The 16665-nt window shown below is 46.0% G+C and overlaps 1 protein-coding gene across 1 annotated transcript in view; it reads left to right on the top strand.

Moving 5' to 3' along the window:
- Positions 1 to 16665, top strand: part of LOC124032427 (ubiquitin-like modifier-activating enzyme 1) — a 43123-nt gene that overhangs the window by 2929 nt on the left and 23529 nt on the right. Inside the window, 7 exon segments of the mRNA XM_046344820.1 lie at positions 8571 to 8687; positions 8867 to 8925; positions 10277 to 10445; positions 12547 to 12571; positions 12574 to 12680; positions 14706 to 14903; positions 15189 to 15321. Of these exon segments, the coding sequence (XP_046200776.1) occupies positions 8571 to 8687; positions 8867 to 8925; positions 10277 to 10445; positions 12547 to 12571; positions 12574 to 12680; positions 14706 to 14903; positions 15189 to 15321 (808 nt within the window).

Raw genomic sequence — 16665 nt, 5'->3', positions numbered from 1 at the left:
TGCAACCTACGGGTAGAATGAGCAAGCACTGCAACCTACGGGTAGAATGAGCAAGCACTGCAACCTACGGGTAGAATGAGCAAGCACTGCAACCTACGGGTAGAATGAGCAAAGCACGGGTAGAATGAGCAACACTACGGGTAGAATGAGCAAGCACTGCGACCACGGGTAGAATGAGCAAGCACTGCAACCTACGGGTAGAATGAGCAAGCACTGCAACGGGTAGAATGAGCAAGCACTGCAACCTACGGGTAGAATGAGCAAGCACTGCAACCTACGGGTAGAATGAGCAAGCACTGCGGGTAGAATGAGCAAGCACTGCAACCTACGGTAGTAGAATGAGCAAGCAGCACGGGTAGAATGCAACCTACGGGTAGAATGAGCAAGCACTGCAACCTACGGGTAGAATGAGCAAGCACTGCAACCTACGGGTAGAATGAGCAAGCACTGCAACCTACGGGTAGAATGAGCAAGCACTGCAACCTACGGGTAGAATGAGCAAGCACTGCAACCTACGGGTAGAATGAGCAAGCACTGCAACCACGGGTAGAATGAGCAAGCACTGCAACCTACGGGTAGAATGAGCAAGCACTGCAACCTACGGGTAGAATGAGCAAGCACTGCAACCTACGGGCAAGCACTGCAACCTACGGGTAGAATGAGCAAGCACTGCAACCTACGGGTAGAATGAGCAAGCACTGCACGGGTAGAATGAGCAACCTACGGGTAGAATGAGCAGCACTGCACGGGTAGAATGAGCAAGCACTGCAACCTACGGGTAGAATGAGCAAGCACGGGTAGAATGAGCAAGCACTGCAACCTACGGGTAGAATGAGCAGCAGCACGGGTAGAATGAGCAACTGCCTACGGGTAGAATGAGCAAGCACGGGTAGAATGAGCAACCTACGGGTAGAATGAGCAAGCACTGCAACCTACGGGTAGAATGAGCAAGCACTGCAACCTACGGGTAGAATGAGCAAGCACTGCAACCTACGGGCACTAGAATGAGCAAGCACTGCAACCTACGGGTAGAATGAGCAAGCACTGCAACCTACGGGTAGAATGAGCAGCACTGCACAGAATGAGCAACCTACGGGTAGAATGAGCAAGCACGGGTAGAATGAGCAACCTACGGGTAGAATGAGCAAGCACGGGTAGAATGAGCAACCTACGGGTAGAATGAGCAAGCACTGCAACCTACGGGTAGAATGAGCAAGCACTGCAACCTACGGGTAGAATGAGCAAGCACTGCAACCTACGGGTAGAATGAGCAAGCACTGCAACCTACGGGTAGAATGAGCAAGCACTGCAACCTACGGGTAGAATGAGCAAGCACTGCAACCTACGGGTAGAATGAGCAAGCACTGAATGAGCAAGCACAAGCACTGCAACCTACGGGTAGAATGAGCACTGCAAGCACTATTAGTGAATGGCAGTTTGCACTGCAACCTACGGGTAGAATGAGCAAGCACTGCAACCTACGGGTAGAATGAGCAAGCACTGCAACCTACTGGTAGAATGAACCAAGCATGTTACTTTCCTGCACAGTACCGCCTACGTTCTGCCCATTAGTGAGAATGAGTTCTGCCTATTAGTGAAGTTTGCACTGCAGTTCTGCCCATTAGTGATGTGGAGTTTGTATACGAGCAGTTCTGCCCATTAGTGATGTGGAGTTTGTATACGAGCAGTTCTGCCCATTAGTGATGTGGAGTTTGTATACGAGCAGTTCTGCCCATTAGTGATGTGGAGTTTGTATACGAGCAGTTCTGCCCATTAGTGATGTGGAGTTTGTATACGAGCAGTTCTGCCCGAGCAGTTCTGCCTATTAGTGATGTGGAGTTTGTATGCATATTAGTGATGTGGAGTTTGAGCAGTTCTTTAGTTTGTATACGAGCAGTTCTTTATTTTTTTATTACTTTTTTTTTTACTGACCAGTTATGACTAATTTTTCTAAGTGACACGTTCATTTTGTCATTCATTTGACCTGCTAGTGCTGACCGCAATGAGTCCCACAGCAGGGTCAATACTTCCCTCTGGCTCATCCGGGTCTATTCAACTTCATTAGTGCTCTGGTGCATGAATTAAATATCCCATTTGAATGTTCATAGCGGAGTAAGAATACTGTTTTAATTTGTCGGCTTCCTAATCAATATATTTCAATTAGTTTCATTCAATCTACTAGTTTAGATACATACTGTTTTTTTTTTCAAGCAGTCCACGTTTTTGGGAACGGACGGTCTTTCAATCTCTGTTCTCATGTTGCTACTTTGCTTTTTAATTGATAAGTGTCCTGCGCGCACTGTGCATTCGTGACTCGAATGAACTAAATTATTCAAAAGATTAGTTATTTTTTACTGAATGTGTCAAAGGTCAGAGTCAGTCAAAAGAGTCATTTTTTTTCTCAGTTTACAATTTGTAAATGGTTGTTTTTAAATTGAGGTAATAGAAAAGCACTGACTGAAATGAATCAACTAAGGTTGAACTATGCGAGTCTAGAATTAGATTAATCAACAGTAATGATTTGGTGTATTGACTCAGTCAAATTACTAGTTGTGAATCTGTTGTTCATAACTACTGTTATGAGGTAGACGGAGCACACGATATATTTAAGGCCGAACTCAATGATGAACTGTTTATACCACTCTTTGTTTTCCCACACAGCTTTGCTCCATATACTAGTGTTGTCCAGGGCTCAAAGCTAACCTTTAAAAAAAAACATGTTTACAAGGAGGACATGTGCGCCTCAGTACACAAATAAACATGGTCCTTCTGTAGCTCAGTTGGTAGAGCATGGTGCTTGTAACGCCAGGGTAGTGGGTTCGATTCCCGGGACCACCCATACGTAGAATGTATGCACACATGACTGTAAGTCGCTTTGGATAAAAGCGTCTGCTAAATGGCATTTATTATTATTATTATTATATATATTATTATATTATTATATTATTATATTATATAAATGTAGGAGTAACAGTGAAAAAATGAGAGATTAAAAAAAAAGCTAGAATCCTTAAATTGTTCTAGGAGCACCACTGCTCCTAAATGAAAAACACAACAAAGTATTTAGAGGCAGATGCCAGTAAATGGTTGCTCTGTTGTCACTCAAATCTTTCCAAGTTTATGAAGTGATCTACATCCTCCCAACTAGTATTTTAACATCTCCATCACCGATGAGAGTTTACTATGACCATATGTCCAGAGTAAAGATGCATGAATGAAATCTCTTCCCGAGTCAAATGGGGGGGGGGGACTATTTGGACTCGTAACCGAAAGGTTGCAAGTTCAAACCCCCGAGCTGACAAGGTACAAATCTGTCGTTCTGCCCCTGAACAGGCAGTTAACCCACTGTTCCTAGGCTGTCATTGAAAATAAGAATTTGTTCTTAACTGACTTGCCTGGTTAAATAAAGGTAACATAAAAATATACCCCCAGTTCATTCATTATATACAGTATTTTAGGGAACGACACAGCCACGCACTTTCCCTGGCAGGTGGGTGAGATCGAGACAAAGTTGAGGCTGCCTTAGCCAATGAGGGATGGAGTGGGCAGACGGAGCGTGTTGCGCACGGAGGGTATAATAACGGGTACCGAGGCCTCGCTTTCCTGCTTCATTATACAACCGCCTTCCGCACCGGTTTCCACTAGTTACCACAGCTACAATCATTTGGTCTATATCGTTAACAATGAATGAAAACAAAACTATTTAGCTTTTTGGTCTTAATTTAATGTTAGCACTGTGGTTTCTGTTATTAAAATCTGATATATTTTTTTTCAACATAAGGTTTTTAAAATGTGATATTTTTTTTTTCAACATAATGTTTTTAAAATGTGATATATATATTTCAACATAAGGTTTTTAAAATGTGATATATTTTTTCAACATAAGGTTTTTAAAATGTGATATATATATATATATATTTCAACATAAGGTTTTTAAAATGTGATATATATATTTCAACATAAGGTTTTTAAAATGTGATATATATATATTTCAACATAAGGTTTTTAAAATGTGATATATTTTTTTCAACATAAGGTTTTTAAAATGTGATTATTTTTAAAAAGGGAAAGGAAGGGTGTCTCGACTTTGTGGCTGTGGTAACTAGTGTCGAGCCCTCCGCGCTGCCATTTTGGTTTTGTTCAGCCGTGTTACAGTCACACACAACGACTCTTCATCCCAGTGACTCGACATTATAGCCCGAAGCCTTTTCAACACACCATTTCTCTCTCTCAACACTCATAGAGAACTACAATCATCGTTGTTATTTTAACGTTATCCGGTACTAGAGGAGCGGTTTGCACTGAGAAGGGACCGAGAAGGATTATTGGTAAGGCAGACAAATCAATGGACACTAACTAGTGTTAGCTACTCCTAGCTAACGTTACAGTAGCCACTCGTTTATGTAGCTACAGACGGTTATTTCACGTCGATTTTTATCATTATTATTATTATTATTTTTAATGTCAGTTGCTTAGTCATAGCTAATACATTACTCTCGGGACGGGTGTGATATTTGCTAGCTAACGTTGCTACTGAGAGGCTTTAAAATAAAATAATATATATATATATATATATATGTGAAACGTTAGCACCATAGCCATAAGTTCAGTTAGGCCGCAGTCCAGCGGCTCTCCGGTCACCGACAGTGAGACAGTCCGGTGCTAGATCCTTAGTTCATTATGTTCCGACCGAGTTGTTATTAGTGATTTACCTTTGACCTGTTTGCTGTTGGCTAATATTTTACGTCCTTGTTGTCTGGGCTGTTTTGTTTGTTTGTTTGTTTCACAACTAGACAGATTCGTTGGTCAAGTGTTTCACTTGGTTGTTGAGACAGTGAATATTCCCAGGATTTAATACCGTTAACCAAGTCCCATATAATGACTTGAGTTTTAGTCTTGGGCTTTGCTGTAATCATTGGGATATGTTCATGTTTAGCTTTAGATTGACATGCTTTGATTTAGCTACATGTGTTCACATTTTAATGATTGAATCTCTCTTGCCTTAATTTGTTGAGTTTTAATTAGTTGTCATTCTACATCAGTCGTTGTTTGTGTGATCATAATTCTATGTACAGTGCTAGACGGCCTCAAGTGGAGGCAATATTTCCGACTGTTGTTGGCTGGTTGTCATGATTCTAGAAGTTACTGCCCCGGTCCCAGAATGAGTGGTATTCATCGTTATTAGATGTTTTTTGTATGTGCTGGTAAAATGTCACAGCTACACATTCCAAAACAGGTTATTATGTCTCTACTTCTATAAATAATAATGGACTGTGATTTTTATTTTTTATTTTTTTTGTAAACAAACTTTGACCATTCTCTTTAGGTTTCGTTTCCTGGTGTGATGGCTACACTGTCATCAATAACCTGACATGCTCGAGTTAAATACCTGTTGCTCTATACGGCCTTGGTTACAGGCCCCTCCCCCCAACCACGAGGCATTGTGAAGTGTTGCACCCCTATAGTTCACTGCAGTAAAAGGTTAATGAATCAGCGTTTTTACAGTGTTTTGAGGCAGAGATGGGGTGTGGCCTTACAGATGATAAACAATACTGGGGAAAGTCATGGCAGCCATTTCCTATAGTAAAAAATACCGTAACATAAACAACATGCCTTGCTGTTACTCTCTCTCACTGCGTCTGGAAACCCTAACTGATAATGCCCTTATTCATATCCGTTCCCAGGGCCAGACTTGTCCCTGTTTTATCACATTGGGATTGGCTAGAGGCCAGTGTAGCTGCTCACCTAGAAAACTCTCTCCCCCCTGGATGAGAAGGATTCAATGACCTCTAGTAGATGGAAGGATAGAGGGATGGATGGATGAGTGAGTGAGTGATGGATGGATGAGGGAGTGAGTGATGGATGGATGAGGGAGTGAGTGATGGATGGATGAGGGAGTGAGTGATGGATGGATGAGGGAGTGAGTGATGGATGGATGAGGGAGTGAGTGATGGATGGATGAGGGAGTGAGTGATGGATGGATGAGGGAGTGAGTGATGGATGGATGAGGGAGTGAGTGATGGATGGATGAGGGAGTGAGTGATAGATGGGTGGATGAGGGAGTGAGTGATAGATGGATGGATGAGGGAGTGAGTGATAGATGGGTGGATGAGGGAGTGAGTGATAGATGGATGGATGAGGGAGTGAGTGATGGATGAGGGAGTGAGTGGATGGATGGATGAGGGAGTGAGTGATAGATGGATGGATGGATGAGGGAGTGAGGGGTGGAGGGAGTGAGTGAGTGGATGGATGGGTGGAGTGAGTGATAGATGAGGGAGGGAGTGAGTGAGGATAGATGAGTGGAGGGAGGAAGGGAGTGAGGGATAGATGGGTGGAGGGAGGAAGGGAGTGAGGGATAGATGGGTGGAGGGAGGAAGGGAGTGAGGGATAGATGGGTGGAGGAAGGGAGTGAGGGATAGATGGGTGGAGGAAGGGAGTGAGGGATAGATGGGTGGAGGAAGGGAGTGAGGGATAGATGGGTGGAGGAAGGGAGTGAGGGATAGATGGGTGGAGGGAGGGAGGGATAGATGGAGGGGGGGGGTGGTTGGAGGGTGTTGTACTCGAGAAGTGTAGATGTGTAGACAGACACCATCAGTCCTTGTTCTGTAGGCACAGACTGTTCTAAATTGTTCTGTAGGCACAGACTGTTCTAACTTGTTCTGTAGGCACAGACTGTTTTCACTTGTTCTGTAGGCACAGACTGTTCTAACTTGTTCTGTAGGCACAGACTGTTCTAACTTGTTCTGTAGGCACAGACTGTTTTCACTTGTTCTGTAGGCACAGACTGTTTTAACTTGTTCTGTAGGCACAGACTGTTCTAACTTGTTCTGTAGGCACAGACTGTTCTAACTTGTTCTGTAGGCACAGACTGTTCTAACTTGTTCTGTAGGCACAGACTGTTTTCAGTTTCTTGGAATGGTTTTACATCAGCCCTACAGGCCTCCATTACTCCTACCCATTGACATTACCTGGTCAGACAAGGGCTTGTTGGGTTCTCAGCCAGACAGGCTCATTGCACAACAAGGTGTCATCTACTAAATCGGTGTACACACCGTGGTCAAGTATTTTTGAGTGTTGTTATTTTTAAAATATTCGCTAGATCGTGTCAGTAGAACTGTCCAGTGCTGCAGCTTGTCAGTCCTGTTAGGACCACTGTTATGTCAGCTGTTTTACCAGCGCAGCTGTGTGTGCTGTATACTCGGCTGTGTGTGTGTGTGCTGTATACTCGGCTGTGTGTGTGTGCTGTATACTCGGCTGTGTGTGTGTGCTGTATACTCGGCTGTGTGTGTGTGCTGTATACTCGGCTGTGTGTGTGTGCTGTATACTCGGCTGTGTGTGTGTGTGTGCTGTATACTCTGCTGTGTGTGTGTGTGTGCTGTATACTCGGCTGTGTGTGTGTGTGTGCTGTATACTCGGCTGTGTGTGTGTGTGTGCTGTATACTCGGCTGTGTGTGTGTGTGTGCTGTATACTCGGCTGTGTGTGTGTGTGTGCTGTATACTCGGCTGTGTGTGTGTGTGTGCTGTATACTCGGCTGTGTGTGTGTGCTGTATACTCGGCTGTGTGTGTGTGTGTGCTGTATACCCGGCTGTGTGTGTGTGTGTGCTGTATACTCGGCTGTGTGTGTGTGTGTGCTGTATACTCAGCTGTGTGTGTGTGCTGTATACTCGGCTGTGTGTGTGTGTGTGCTGTATACTCAGCTGTGTGTGTGTGTGTGCTGTATACTCAGCTGTGTGTGTGTGCTGTATACTCAGCTGTGTGTGTGTGTGCTGTATACTCGGCTGTGTGTGTGTGTGTGCTGTATACTCGTCTGTGTGTGTGTGTGCTGTATACTCAGCTGTGTGTGTGTGCTGTATACTCAGCTGTGTGTGTGTGCTGTATACTCAGCTGTGTGTGTGTGCTGTATACTCAGCTGTGTGTGTGTGTGTGCTGTATACTCAGCTGTGTGTGTGTGTGTGCTGTATACTCGGCTGTGTGTGTTGTGCTGTATACTCGGCTGTGTGTGTGTGTTGTGCTGTATACTCGGCTGTGTGTGTGTGTTGTGCTGTATACTCGGCTGTGTGTGTGTGCTGTATACTCGGCTGTGTGTGTGTGCTGTATACTCGGCTGTGTGTGTGTGCTGTATACTCGGCTGTGTGTGTGTGTGTGTGCTGTATACTCGGCTGTGTGTGTGTGTGTGTGCTGTATACTCGGCTGTGTGTGTGTGCTGTATACTCGGCTGTGTGTGTGTGTGTGTGCTGTATACTCGGCTGTGTGTGTGTGTGTGTGCTGTATACTCGGCTGTGTGTGTGTGTGTGCTGTATACTCGGCTGTGTGTGTGCTGTATACTCGGCTGTGTGTGTGTGTGTGTGCTGTATACTCGGCTGTGTGTGTGTGCTGTATACTCTGCTGTGTGTGTGTGCTGTATACTCGGCTGTGTGTGTGTGCTGTATACTCGGCTGTGTGTGTGTGCTGTATACTCGGCTGTGTGTGTGTGCTGTATACTCGGCTGTGTGTGTGTGTGTGTGTGTGCTCTATGCTCGGCTGTGTGTGTGTGTGCTCTATGCTCAGCTTTGTGTGTGTTTGTTTTCAGATGTCCAGCTCGCCGCTGTCCAAGAAGCGTCGCGTGTCAGACTCCGAGACGAAGACGGGATCACACTGCTCCTCCTCTAACTCTGTCAGAACTGAACTGTCTCACACACCCTCCAACGTACGTACACACACACACACACACACACACACACACACACACACACACACACTGCTCCTCTGTCTGTTTTCACTGATCTGTCTGACAGTCGTGTGTGTGTGTGTGTGTGTGTGTGTGTGTGTGTGTGGGTGTGGGTGTGGGTGTGTGGGACTGGTTCTCACTCCTGTTGTGTTCTCCAGGGCATGGCTAAGAATGGCAATGATGCTGAGATCGACGAAGGCCTGTACTCCAGACAGCTGTAAGTACCGTATCTGTAGCCCAATAACACACAGTCAACCTGGGGTACTTGGGAAGAGTCATGAGAGCATCCAGTAGAACTTGTGACGAGGTTGGGTACTGAGACCAAAATAGTCTGACTGTTTGAGCTGGCAGTGCGACAACACATTTTTAGATTGGTTGCGTTTTAGTTTATTTTGGTTTGCAATTTTTTATTTTTTTATCATGATTTTATGTGCAATTGACCAGAAATAAAGCAACTGTCTGAAGAAACAACAGCTGCAGGGGACTCTCCGTGTGTGTGTGTGTGTGTGTGTGTGTGTGTGTGTGTGTGTGTGTGTGTGTGGGGGGGTGTTAGTAGGACCTGTGGGATGTCTGAACACACTGACAGGCACCATTATTCAGTCTGCTGTCCACCACACACTGGGAGACAAATCCACCTTTCAGCAGGACAGTAACCTAAAACACAAGGCCAAATCTACACTGGGAGATACTTACCAAGATGACATGGAATGTTCCTGAGTGGCAGAGTTACAGTTTCTGACTTGAATCGGCTGGAAAATCTGTTGCGAGACTTGAAAATGTCTGTCTGGCAATGATCAACAACCAGCTTGAGAACTTAATTTTTAAAAGAAAGTTTAGAGACGTACTCAGAAACACTCACAGCTTTAATCGCTGCCAAAGGCGATTCTAACGTATTGACTCATGGGGTTCAATATTTAACGTAATCAAGATATATTAGTTTATTATTTTCAGTGTAAAAAACATTTGGGCAAAATGTCTACTTCCCCCCCACTTTGACATGAGAGTATTTTTTTGTAGATCGCTTTCAAATGATTTTTTGTAGGAATCAATTTTAATCCCACAATGCAACTGAAAGGGGAAACAGTCAAGGGGTGTACATACTTTCTGAATGCACTGAAGCATTAGACATGGGAAAATGTGTAGAATTGCATGAACTGTACTTAAAAATGGAAACATTTCTCTTCACCACCAGGATAGGCTCCTCTAATTTGTAAAAAAAAAAAAAATCAGCCAGGCTGGCCACGCCCACCACCTAAGCCCCTTTTTCATCCAGGAAAAACCCTGGCCTGTATTCTCTCCTCCATAGCTACGTGTTGGGCCATGATGCTATGAAGCGCATGCAGAGCTCCAACATCCTGGTCTCAGGGCTGAGAGGGCTGACGTAGTGTTATAGAGGTGTTATGTAGTCTTATAAGGCCTGTTTTCTCTATTCCATAGCTACGTGTTGGGCCATGATGCTATGAAGCGCATGCAGAGCTCCAACATCCTGGTCTCAGGGCTGAGAGGGCTGACGTAGTGTTATAGAGGTGTTATGTAGTCTTATAAGGCCTGTTTTCTCTATTCCATAGCTACGTGTTGGGCCATGATGCTATGAAGCGCATGCAGAGCTCTAACATCCTGGTCTCAGGGCTGAGAGGGCTGGGCGTGGAGATTGCTAAGAACGTCATCCTGGGAGGAGTGAAGAGTGTTACCCTGCACGACCAGGGACAGGCTGAATGGAGAGACCTCTCCTCACAGGTACACTACGGGGCCTCTCTCTCTCCTCTCGTTCTGCATCCTCTCTCTCCTCTCGTTCTGCATCCTCTCTCTCCTCTCGTTCTGCATCCTCTCTCTCCTCTCGTTCTGCATCCTCTCGTTCTCATCCTCTCGTTCTGCATCCTCTCGTTCTGCATCCTCTCGTTCTGCATCCTCTCGTTCTGCATCCTCTCTCTCCTCTCGTTCTGCATCCTCTCGTTCTGCATGGGCCACTCAGTCCCAGTATGGGAGTGTTTTAATCACTGGCTATGTTGTCAGGTCCAGTCACATTGTTTGTTATTTAGCTCCATGTACATCCTGTTTGCAACCAGGAACTAAAGATATACTGCAAAAAAATGTGTCAAAGCAATTCACAAAGTGTTATGTTTGTGAAAAATACAACACAATACTGGTTGCCACTCTCCATATTTTCAAGCATAATGGTGACTGCATCATGTTATGGGTATGCTTGTAACCATTAAGAACGGCAGTTTTCAGGATAAAAACATTAATGGAATGGTGCTAAGTACAGGCAAAATCCTAGAAGAAAACCAGGTTGTCTGCTTTCTACCAGACACAGGGAGATTAATTGACCTTTCCGCAGGACAATGACCTAAAACACCAGGCCAAATCTACGCAAGACCTGAAAATGGTTGTCTCGCAATGATCAACAACCAATTTGACAGAAAATAATAATGTGCAAATGTTGCACAATCCAGGTGTAGAAAGCTCTTAGAGACTCACCCAGAAAGACTCACAGCTCTTAGAGACTCACCCAGAAAGACTCACAGCTCTTAGAGACTTACCCAGAAAGACTCACAGCTCTTAGAGACTCACCCAGAAAGACTCACAGCTCTTAGAGACTCACCCAGAAACACTCACAGCTCTTAGAGACTCACCCAGAAACACTCACAGCTCTTAGAGACTCACCCAGAAAGACTCACAGCTCTTAGAGACTCACCCAGAAAGACTCACAGCTCTTAGAGACTCACCCAGAAAGACTCACAGCTCTTAGAGACTCACCCAGAAAGACTCACAGCTGTAATCACTCTTAGAGACTCACCCAGAAAGACTCACAGCTGTAATCACTCTTAGAGACTCACCCAGAAAGACTCACAGCTGTAATCACTCTTAGAGACTCACCCAGAAAGACTCACAGCTGTAATCACTCTTAGAGACTCACCCAGAAAGACTCACAGCTGTAATCACTCTTAGAGACTTACCCAGAAAGACTCACAGCTGTAATCACTCTTAGAGACTTACCCAGAAAGACTCACAGCTGTAATCACTCTTAGAGACTTACCCAGAAAGACTCACAGCTGTAATCACTCTTAGAGACTTACCCAGAAAGACTCACAGCTGTAATCACTCTTAGACACTTACCCAGAAAGACTCACAGCTGTAATCACTCTTATAGACTTACCCAGAAAGACTCACAGCTGTAATCACTCTTATAGACTTACCCAGAAAGACTCACAGCTGTAATCACTCTTAGAGACTTACCCAGAAAGACTCACAGCTGTAATCACTCTTAGAGACTTACCCAGAAAGACTCACAGCTGTAATCACTCTTAGAGACTTACCCAGAAAGACTCACAGCTGTAATCACTCTTATAGACTTACCCAGAAAGACTCACAGCTGTAATCACTCTTAGAGACTCACCCAGAAAGACTCACAGCTGTAATCACTCTTAGACACTTACCCAGAAAGACTCACAGCTGTAATCACTCTTAGAGACTTACCCAGAAAGACTCACAGCTGTAATCACTCTTAGACACTTACCCAGAAAGACTCACAGCTGTAATCACTCTTAGAGACTTACCCAGAAAGACTCACAGCTGTAATCACTCTTAGAGACTTACACAGAAAGACTCACAGCTGTAAGCACTCTTAGAGACTTACCCAGAAAGACTCACAGCTGTAATCGCTGCCAAAGGTGCTCCTACCCATCTCCTGTAGTAACGTTCTCTCTCTCCTGTCTCCAGTTCTACCTGCGTGAGGAGGACCCATCTCTATAGTAACGTTCTCTCTCTCCTGTCTCCAGTTCTACCTGCGTGAGGAGGACCCATCTCTATAGTAACGTTCTCTCTCTCCTGTCTCCAGTTCTACCTGCGTGAGGAGGACCTGGGGAAAACAGGGCTGAGGTGTCTCGGATTCGTCTGGCTGAACTCAACAGCTATGTACCTGTAGTGGCCTACACTGGAGTCCTCATCGACGATTACCTGACTCAGTTCCAGGTAAAACTGTTACCCATCGACCCCCTTACCTAGTTAAAGTGGAACCGACAGCGTTTTAACTACTTTTCACACATGAAATAATCATATCAGTCAAAAATATCAAATTCCCAGTTTATGCTACAAAACCAACTTAATAAGAGGTTTAAAAAAAAAAAAAATGTTCTATTTGACTCAAAATTCCATGATGTACAGTAAGTCATCGTTGGCAGAATAGATTCGCCAATACATTTCTTGCTAGTCCCTAAAATGTTTGCTGTCGGGTTGTAAATCCCAGCTGGTCTGGTACATGGTTTGCTGCCTCCACCCGTTTGGGTTATGGAGGAATGTAAACTAAGGCTGGGAATGACAATCGAGTTAAACTAGCGAGGTCGAAGATCACGAGTCAGTCATAACGTGGCTAATAGGCTAGCATATCGTTATGTAGCTAATTATCAAGCTATAAACACAGGGCATAATGTTACCTAGGAGGACGCCACATCTCATTGGAAGAGTGGCTGAGTGACCAGCTTTTTGGTCACCCATCAAGTTAGCTAACTGGTCAAGTAATCATCTGGCCAAGTAGTGTCTTTTATTTCGACATGTAGCTACCTAGCCAAGCAATTAACCATAATCCCATAGAGTAGCTACAGTTCAGACGGGATTGTCATAGCATGAAAGGCTGTAGTATGAGTCTAAAGCCAACCAACTGGGCTCAATGCTAGCTAGCTAGATCTACAGTATGTAGGAGCGATGGAGCTGGAACCACTAAAATAATAACTGTGTACTGTAGTCTACAGGAGGGATGTGGCAAACTGTCCATTTTTCTAAAAACCATTTAACCGGTCTAAATAAGTGCGTGTGCACGGGTGCCAGTCAAAAGTCTGGACACATCGACTCATTCCACAGTTTTTCTTTATTTTTACTATTTTCTACATTGTAGAATAATAGTGAAGACATCAGAACTATGAAATAACACATATGGAATCATGTAGTAACCAAAAAAAGTGTTTAACAAATCTAAATATATTTTATATTTGAGATTCTTCAAATAGCCCCCATTTCTGAGTGTCAAAATTCGATTCCGCTAAGAATCACCTCCTAAGATTCAGTATTTTTTGGGGGAATGGGAGAACAGTGATTTAGTTACTTCCAAGAACACACAAACGCATCCTTCATAGAGAGGGACTTAGAGCGAGGCGAGGGGCTTAGAGCGAGGCGAGGGGCTTAGAGCGAGGCGAGGGGCTTAGAGCGAGGCGAGGGGCTTAGAGCGAGGCGAGGGGCTTAGAGCGAGGCGAGGGGCTTAGAGCGAGGCGAGGGCTTAGAGCGAGGCGAGGGACTTAGGCGAGGGCTTAGGGCGAGGCGAGGGGCTTAGCGAGGCGAGGGCTTAGAGCGAGGCGAGGGGCTTAGAGCGAGGCGAGGGGCTTAGAGCGAGGCGAGGGGCTTAGAGCGAGGCGAGGGACTTAGAGCGAGGCGAGGGGCTTAGAGCGAGGCGAGGGGCTTAGAGCGAGGCGAGGGGCTTAGAGCGAGGCGAGGGGCTTAGAGCGAGGCGAGGGGCTTAGAGCGAGGCGAGGGGCTTAGAGCGAGGCGAGGGACTTAGAGCGAGGCGAGGGACTTAGAGCGAGGCGAGGGACTTAGAGCGAGGCGAGGGGACTTAGAGCGAGGCGAGGGACTTAGAGCGAGGCGAGGGACTTAGAGCGAGGCGAGGGACTTAGAGCGAGGCGAGGGCTTAGAGCGAGGCGAGGGGCTTAGAGCGAGGCGAGGGGCTTAGAGCGAGGCGACGGGAACGGTATTGGCAGGTTAGACAGTCAAGAACCGTGCGCTAGGCCTATCAATCGGCAATCAAATGCTGCATCTAGCAATTTCTTGGCCTTCAATATCTTGCAACTTCGGAAAAGCAGGGCCCATCACCATTGAATAGGCTTAAGATATTCTACACGCGACAGACTGAACACACCGTCATCATTAGGGAAGAGCAGGGGCACAATCATTAGTTCCGTTATTAATGTTGTGTACTATAGCGCGTGTGATAACATGTCTCTGTTGTAGGTTGTGGTCCTGACCAACTCCCCTCTAGAGGAGCAGCAGCGTGTTGGAGACTTCTGTCACTGTAACGGCATCAAGCTGGTGATCGCTGACACACGGGGACTCTTCGGACAGCTCTTCTGCGACTTCGGAGAGGAGATGCTGGTGATCGATACCAACGGAGAGCAGCCTCTCTCTGCTATGATCTCCATGATCACCAAGGTTAGTACCCTAGATCCCTGCGCCCTAGATCCCTGCGCCCTAGATCCCTGCGCCCTAGATCCCTGCGCCCTGAGTTCTGTCATCACCCAAGCTGGTATCCTACTAGATAGATCACATCTGGTTGGTGTACTTGTATCTCATTACCACTCATCTAGGTTTTCTATGTTGTGCTGATCTCATACCTGCTTCAGAGTAGTTTCTCTGTCTTTGTTAGGGGACATTTTGTGCCTATCAAATCCCCCTCTGTCATCTCAATCTCTCGTGTGTGTGTGTGTGTGTGTGTAGGACTCTTCAGGCGTAGTGACGTGTCTAGACGAGGCTCGCCACGGGTTTGAGAGTGGAGACTTCGTGACCTTCACCGAGGTCCAGGGCATGACTGAGCTCAACGGCTGCCAGCCAGTAGAAATCAAGACCCTGGGTGAGTCATATTTTATATTACATATTTTAACATTACAATATAACACAAACATTTTGGTTAATAAAAGATGTCCGTCCTCTTCCTCTAATGAAGGGATGATGATGCAATCATTGGAAGGAAGGAAATCTGATTTCATTGGTCCTCAACACGCGGCTGTCCTTTAGTGTGTCCTCAACACGCGGCTGTCCTTTAGTGTGTCCTCAACACGCGGCTGTCCTTTAGTGTGTCCTCAACACGCGGCTGTCCTTTAGTGTGTCCTCAACACGCGGCTGTCCTTTAGTGTGTCCTCAACACGCGGCTGTCCTTTAGTGTGTCCTCAACACGCGGCTGTCCTTTAGTGTGTCCTCAACACGCGGCTGTCCTTTAGTGTGTCCCCAACACGCGGCTGTCCTTTGTGTCCTCAACACGCGGCTGTCCTTTGTGTCCTCAACACGCGGCTGTCCTTTGTGTCCTCAACACGCGGCTGTCCTTTGTGTCCTCAACACGCGGCTGTCCTTTGTGTCCTCAACACGCGGCTGTCCTTTGTGTCCTCAACACGCGGCTGTCCTTTGTGTCCTCAACACGCGGCTGTCCTTTGTGTCCTCAACACGCGGCTGTCCTTTGTGTCCTCAACACGCGGCTGTCCTTTGTGTCCTCAACACGCGGCTGTCCTTTGTGTCCTCAACACGCGGCTGTCCTTTGTGTCCTCAACACGCGGCTGTCCTTTGTGTCCTCAACACGCGGCTGTCCTTTGTGTCCTCAACACGCGGCTGTCCTTTGTGTCCTCAACACGCGGCTGTCCTTTGTGTCCTCAACACGCGGCTGTCCTTTAGTGTGTCCTCAACACGCGGCTGTCCTTTAGTGTGTCCTCAACACGCGGCTGTCCTTTAGTGTGTCCTCAACACGCGGCTGTCCTTTAGTGTGTCCCCAACACGCGGCTGTCCTTTGTGTCCTCAACACGCGGCTGTCCTTTGTGTCCTCAACACGCGACTGTCCTTTGTGTCCTCAACACGCGGCTGTCCTTTACTGTGTCCTCAACACGCGGTTGCCCTTTCATTCAGAATAGTGGAGTTCGCTGTGAGTTTGCCTGCTGCACCAGAGCTATTTAAATCTGAAGCATTCGTTGCCTTTGAATAATAATAATATATAATAATATTTCCTGACTGAAAGGTGAACCACTTTCGTATGACCGTTTAACTCGGATGGCCAAAGTTACCTCGCAAACTACTCAAACCTGCTTCCCAGGATACCCTTCAGTTTGTGTCGTCGTGGGTTGGGAAATAGCGCCATTAACATGACTTAGTACTGGCGTGGCAATGACTTAGGAGGTGGCAAGTCTGCTCAAACAGTACTGGAACCAGGCTG

This window comes from Oncorhynchus gorbuscha, linkage group LG03 (assembly GCF_021184085.1).
Source record: "Oncorhynchus gorbuscha isolate QuinsamMale2020 ecotype Even-year linkage group LG03, OgorEven_v1.0, whole genome shotgun sequence".
NCBI lineage: Eukaryota > Metazoa > Chordata > Actinopteri > Salmoniformes > Salmonidae > Oncorhynchus > Oncorhynchus gorbuscha.
This window is presented reverse-complemented; position numbering and strand designations above follow the sequence as displayed.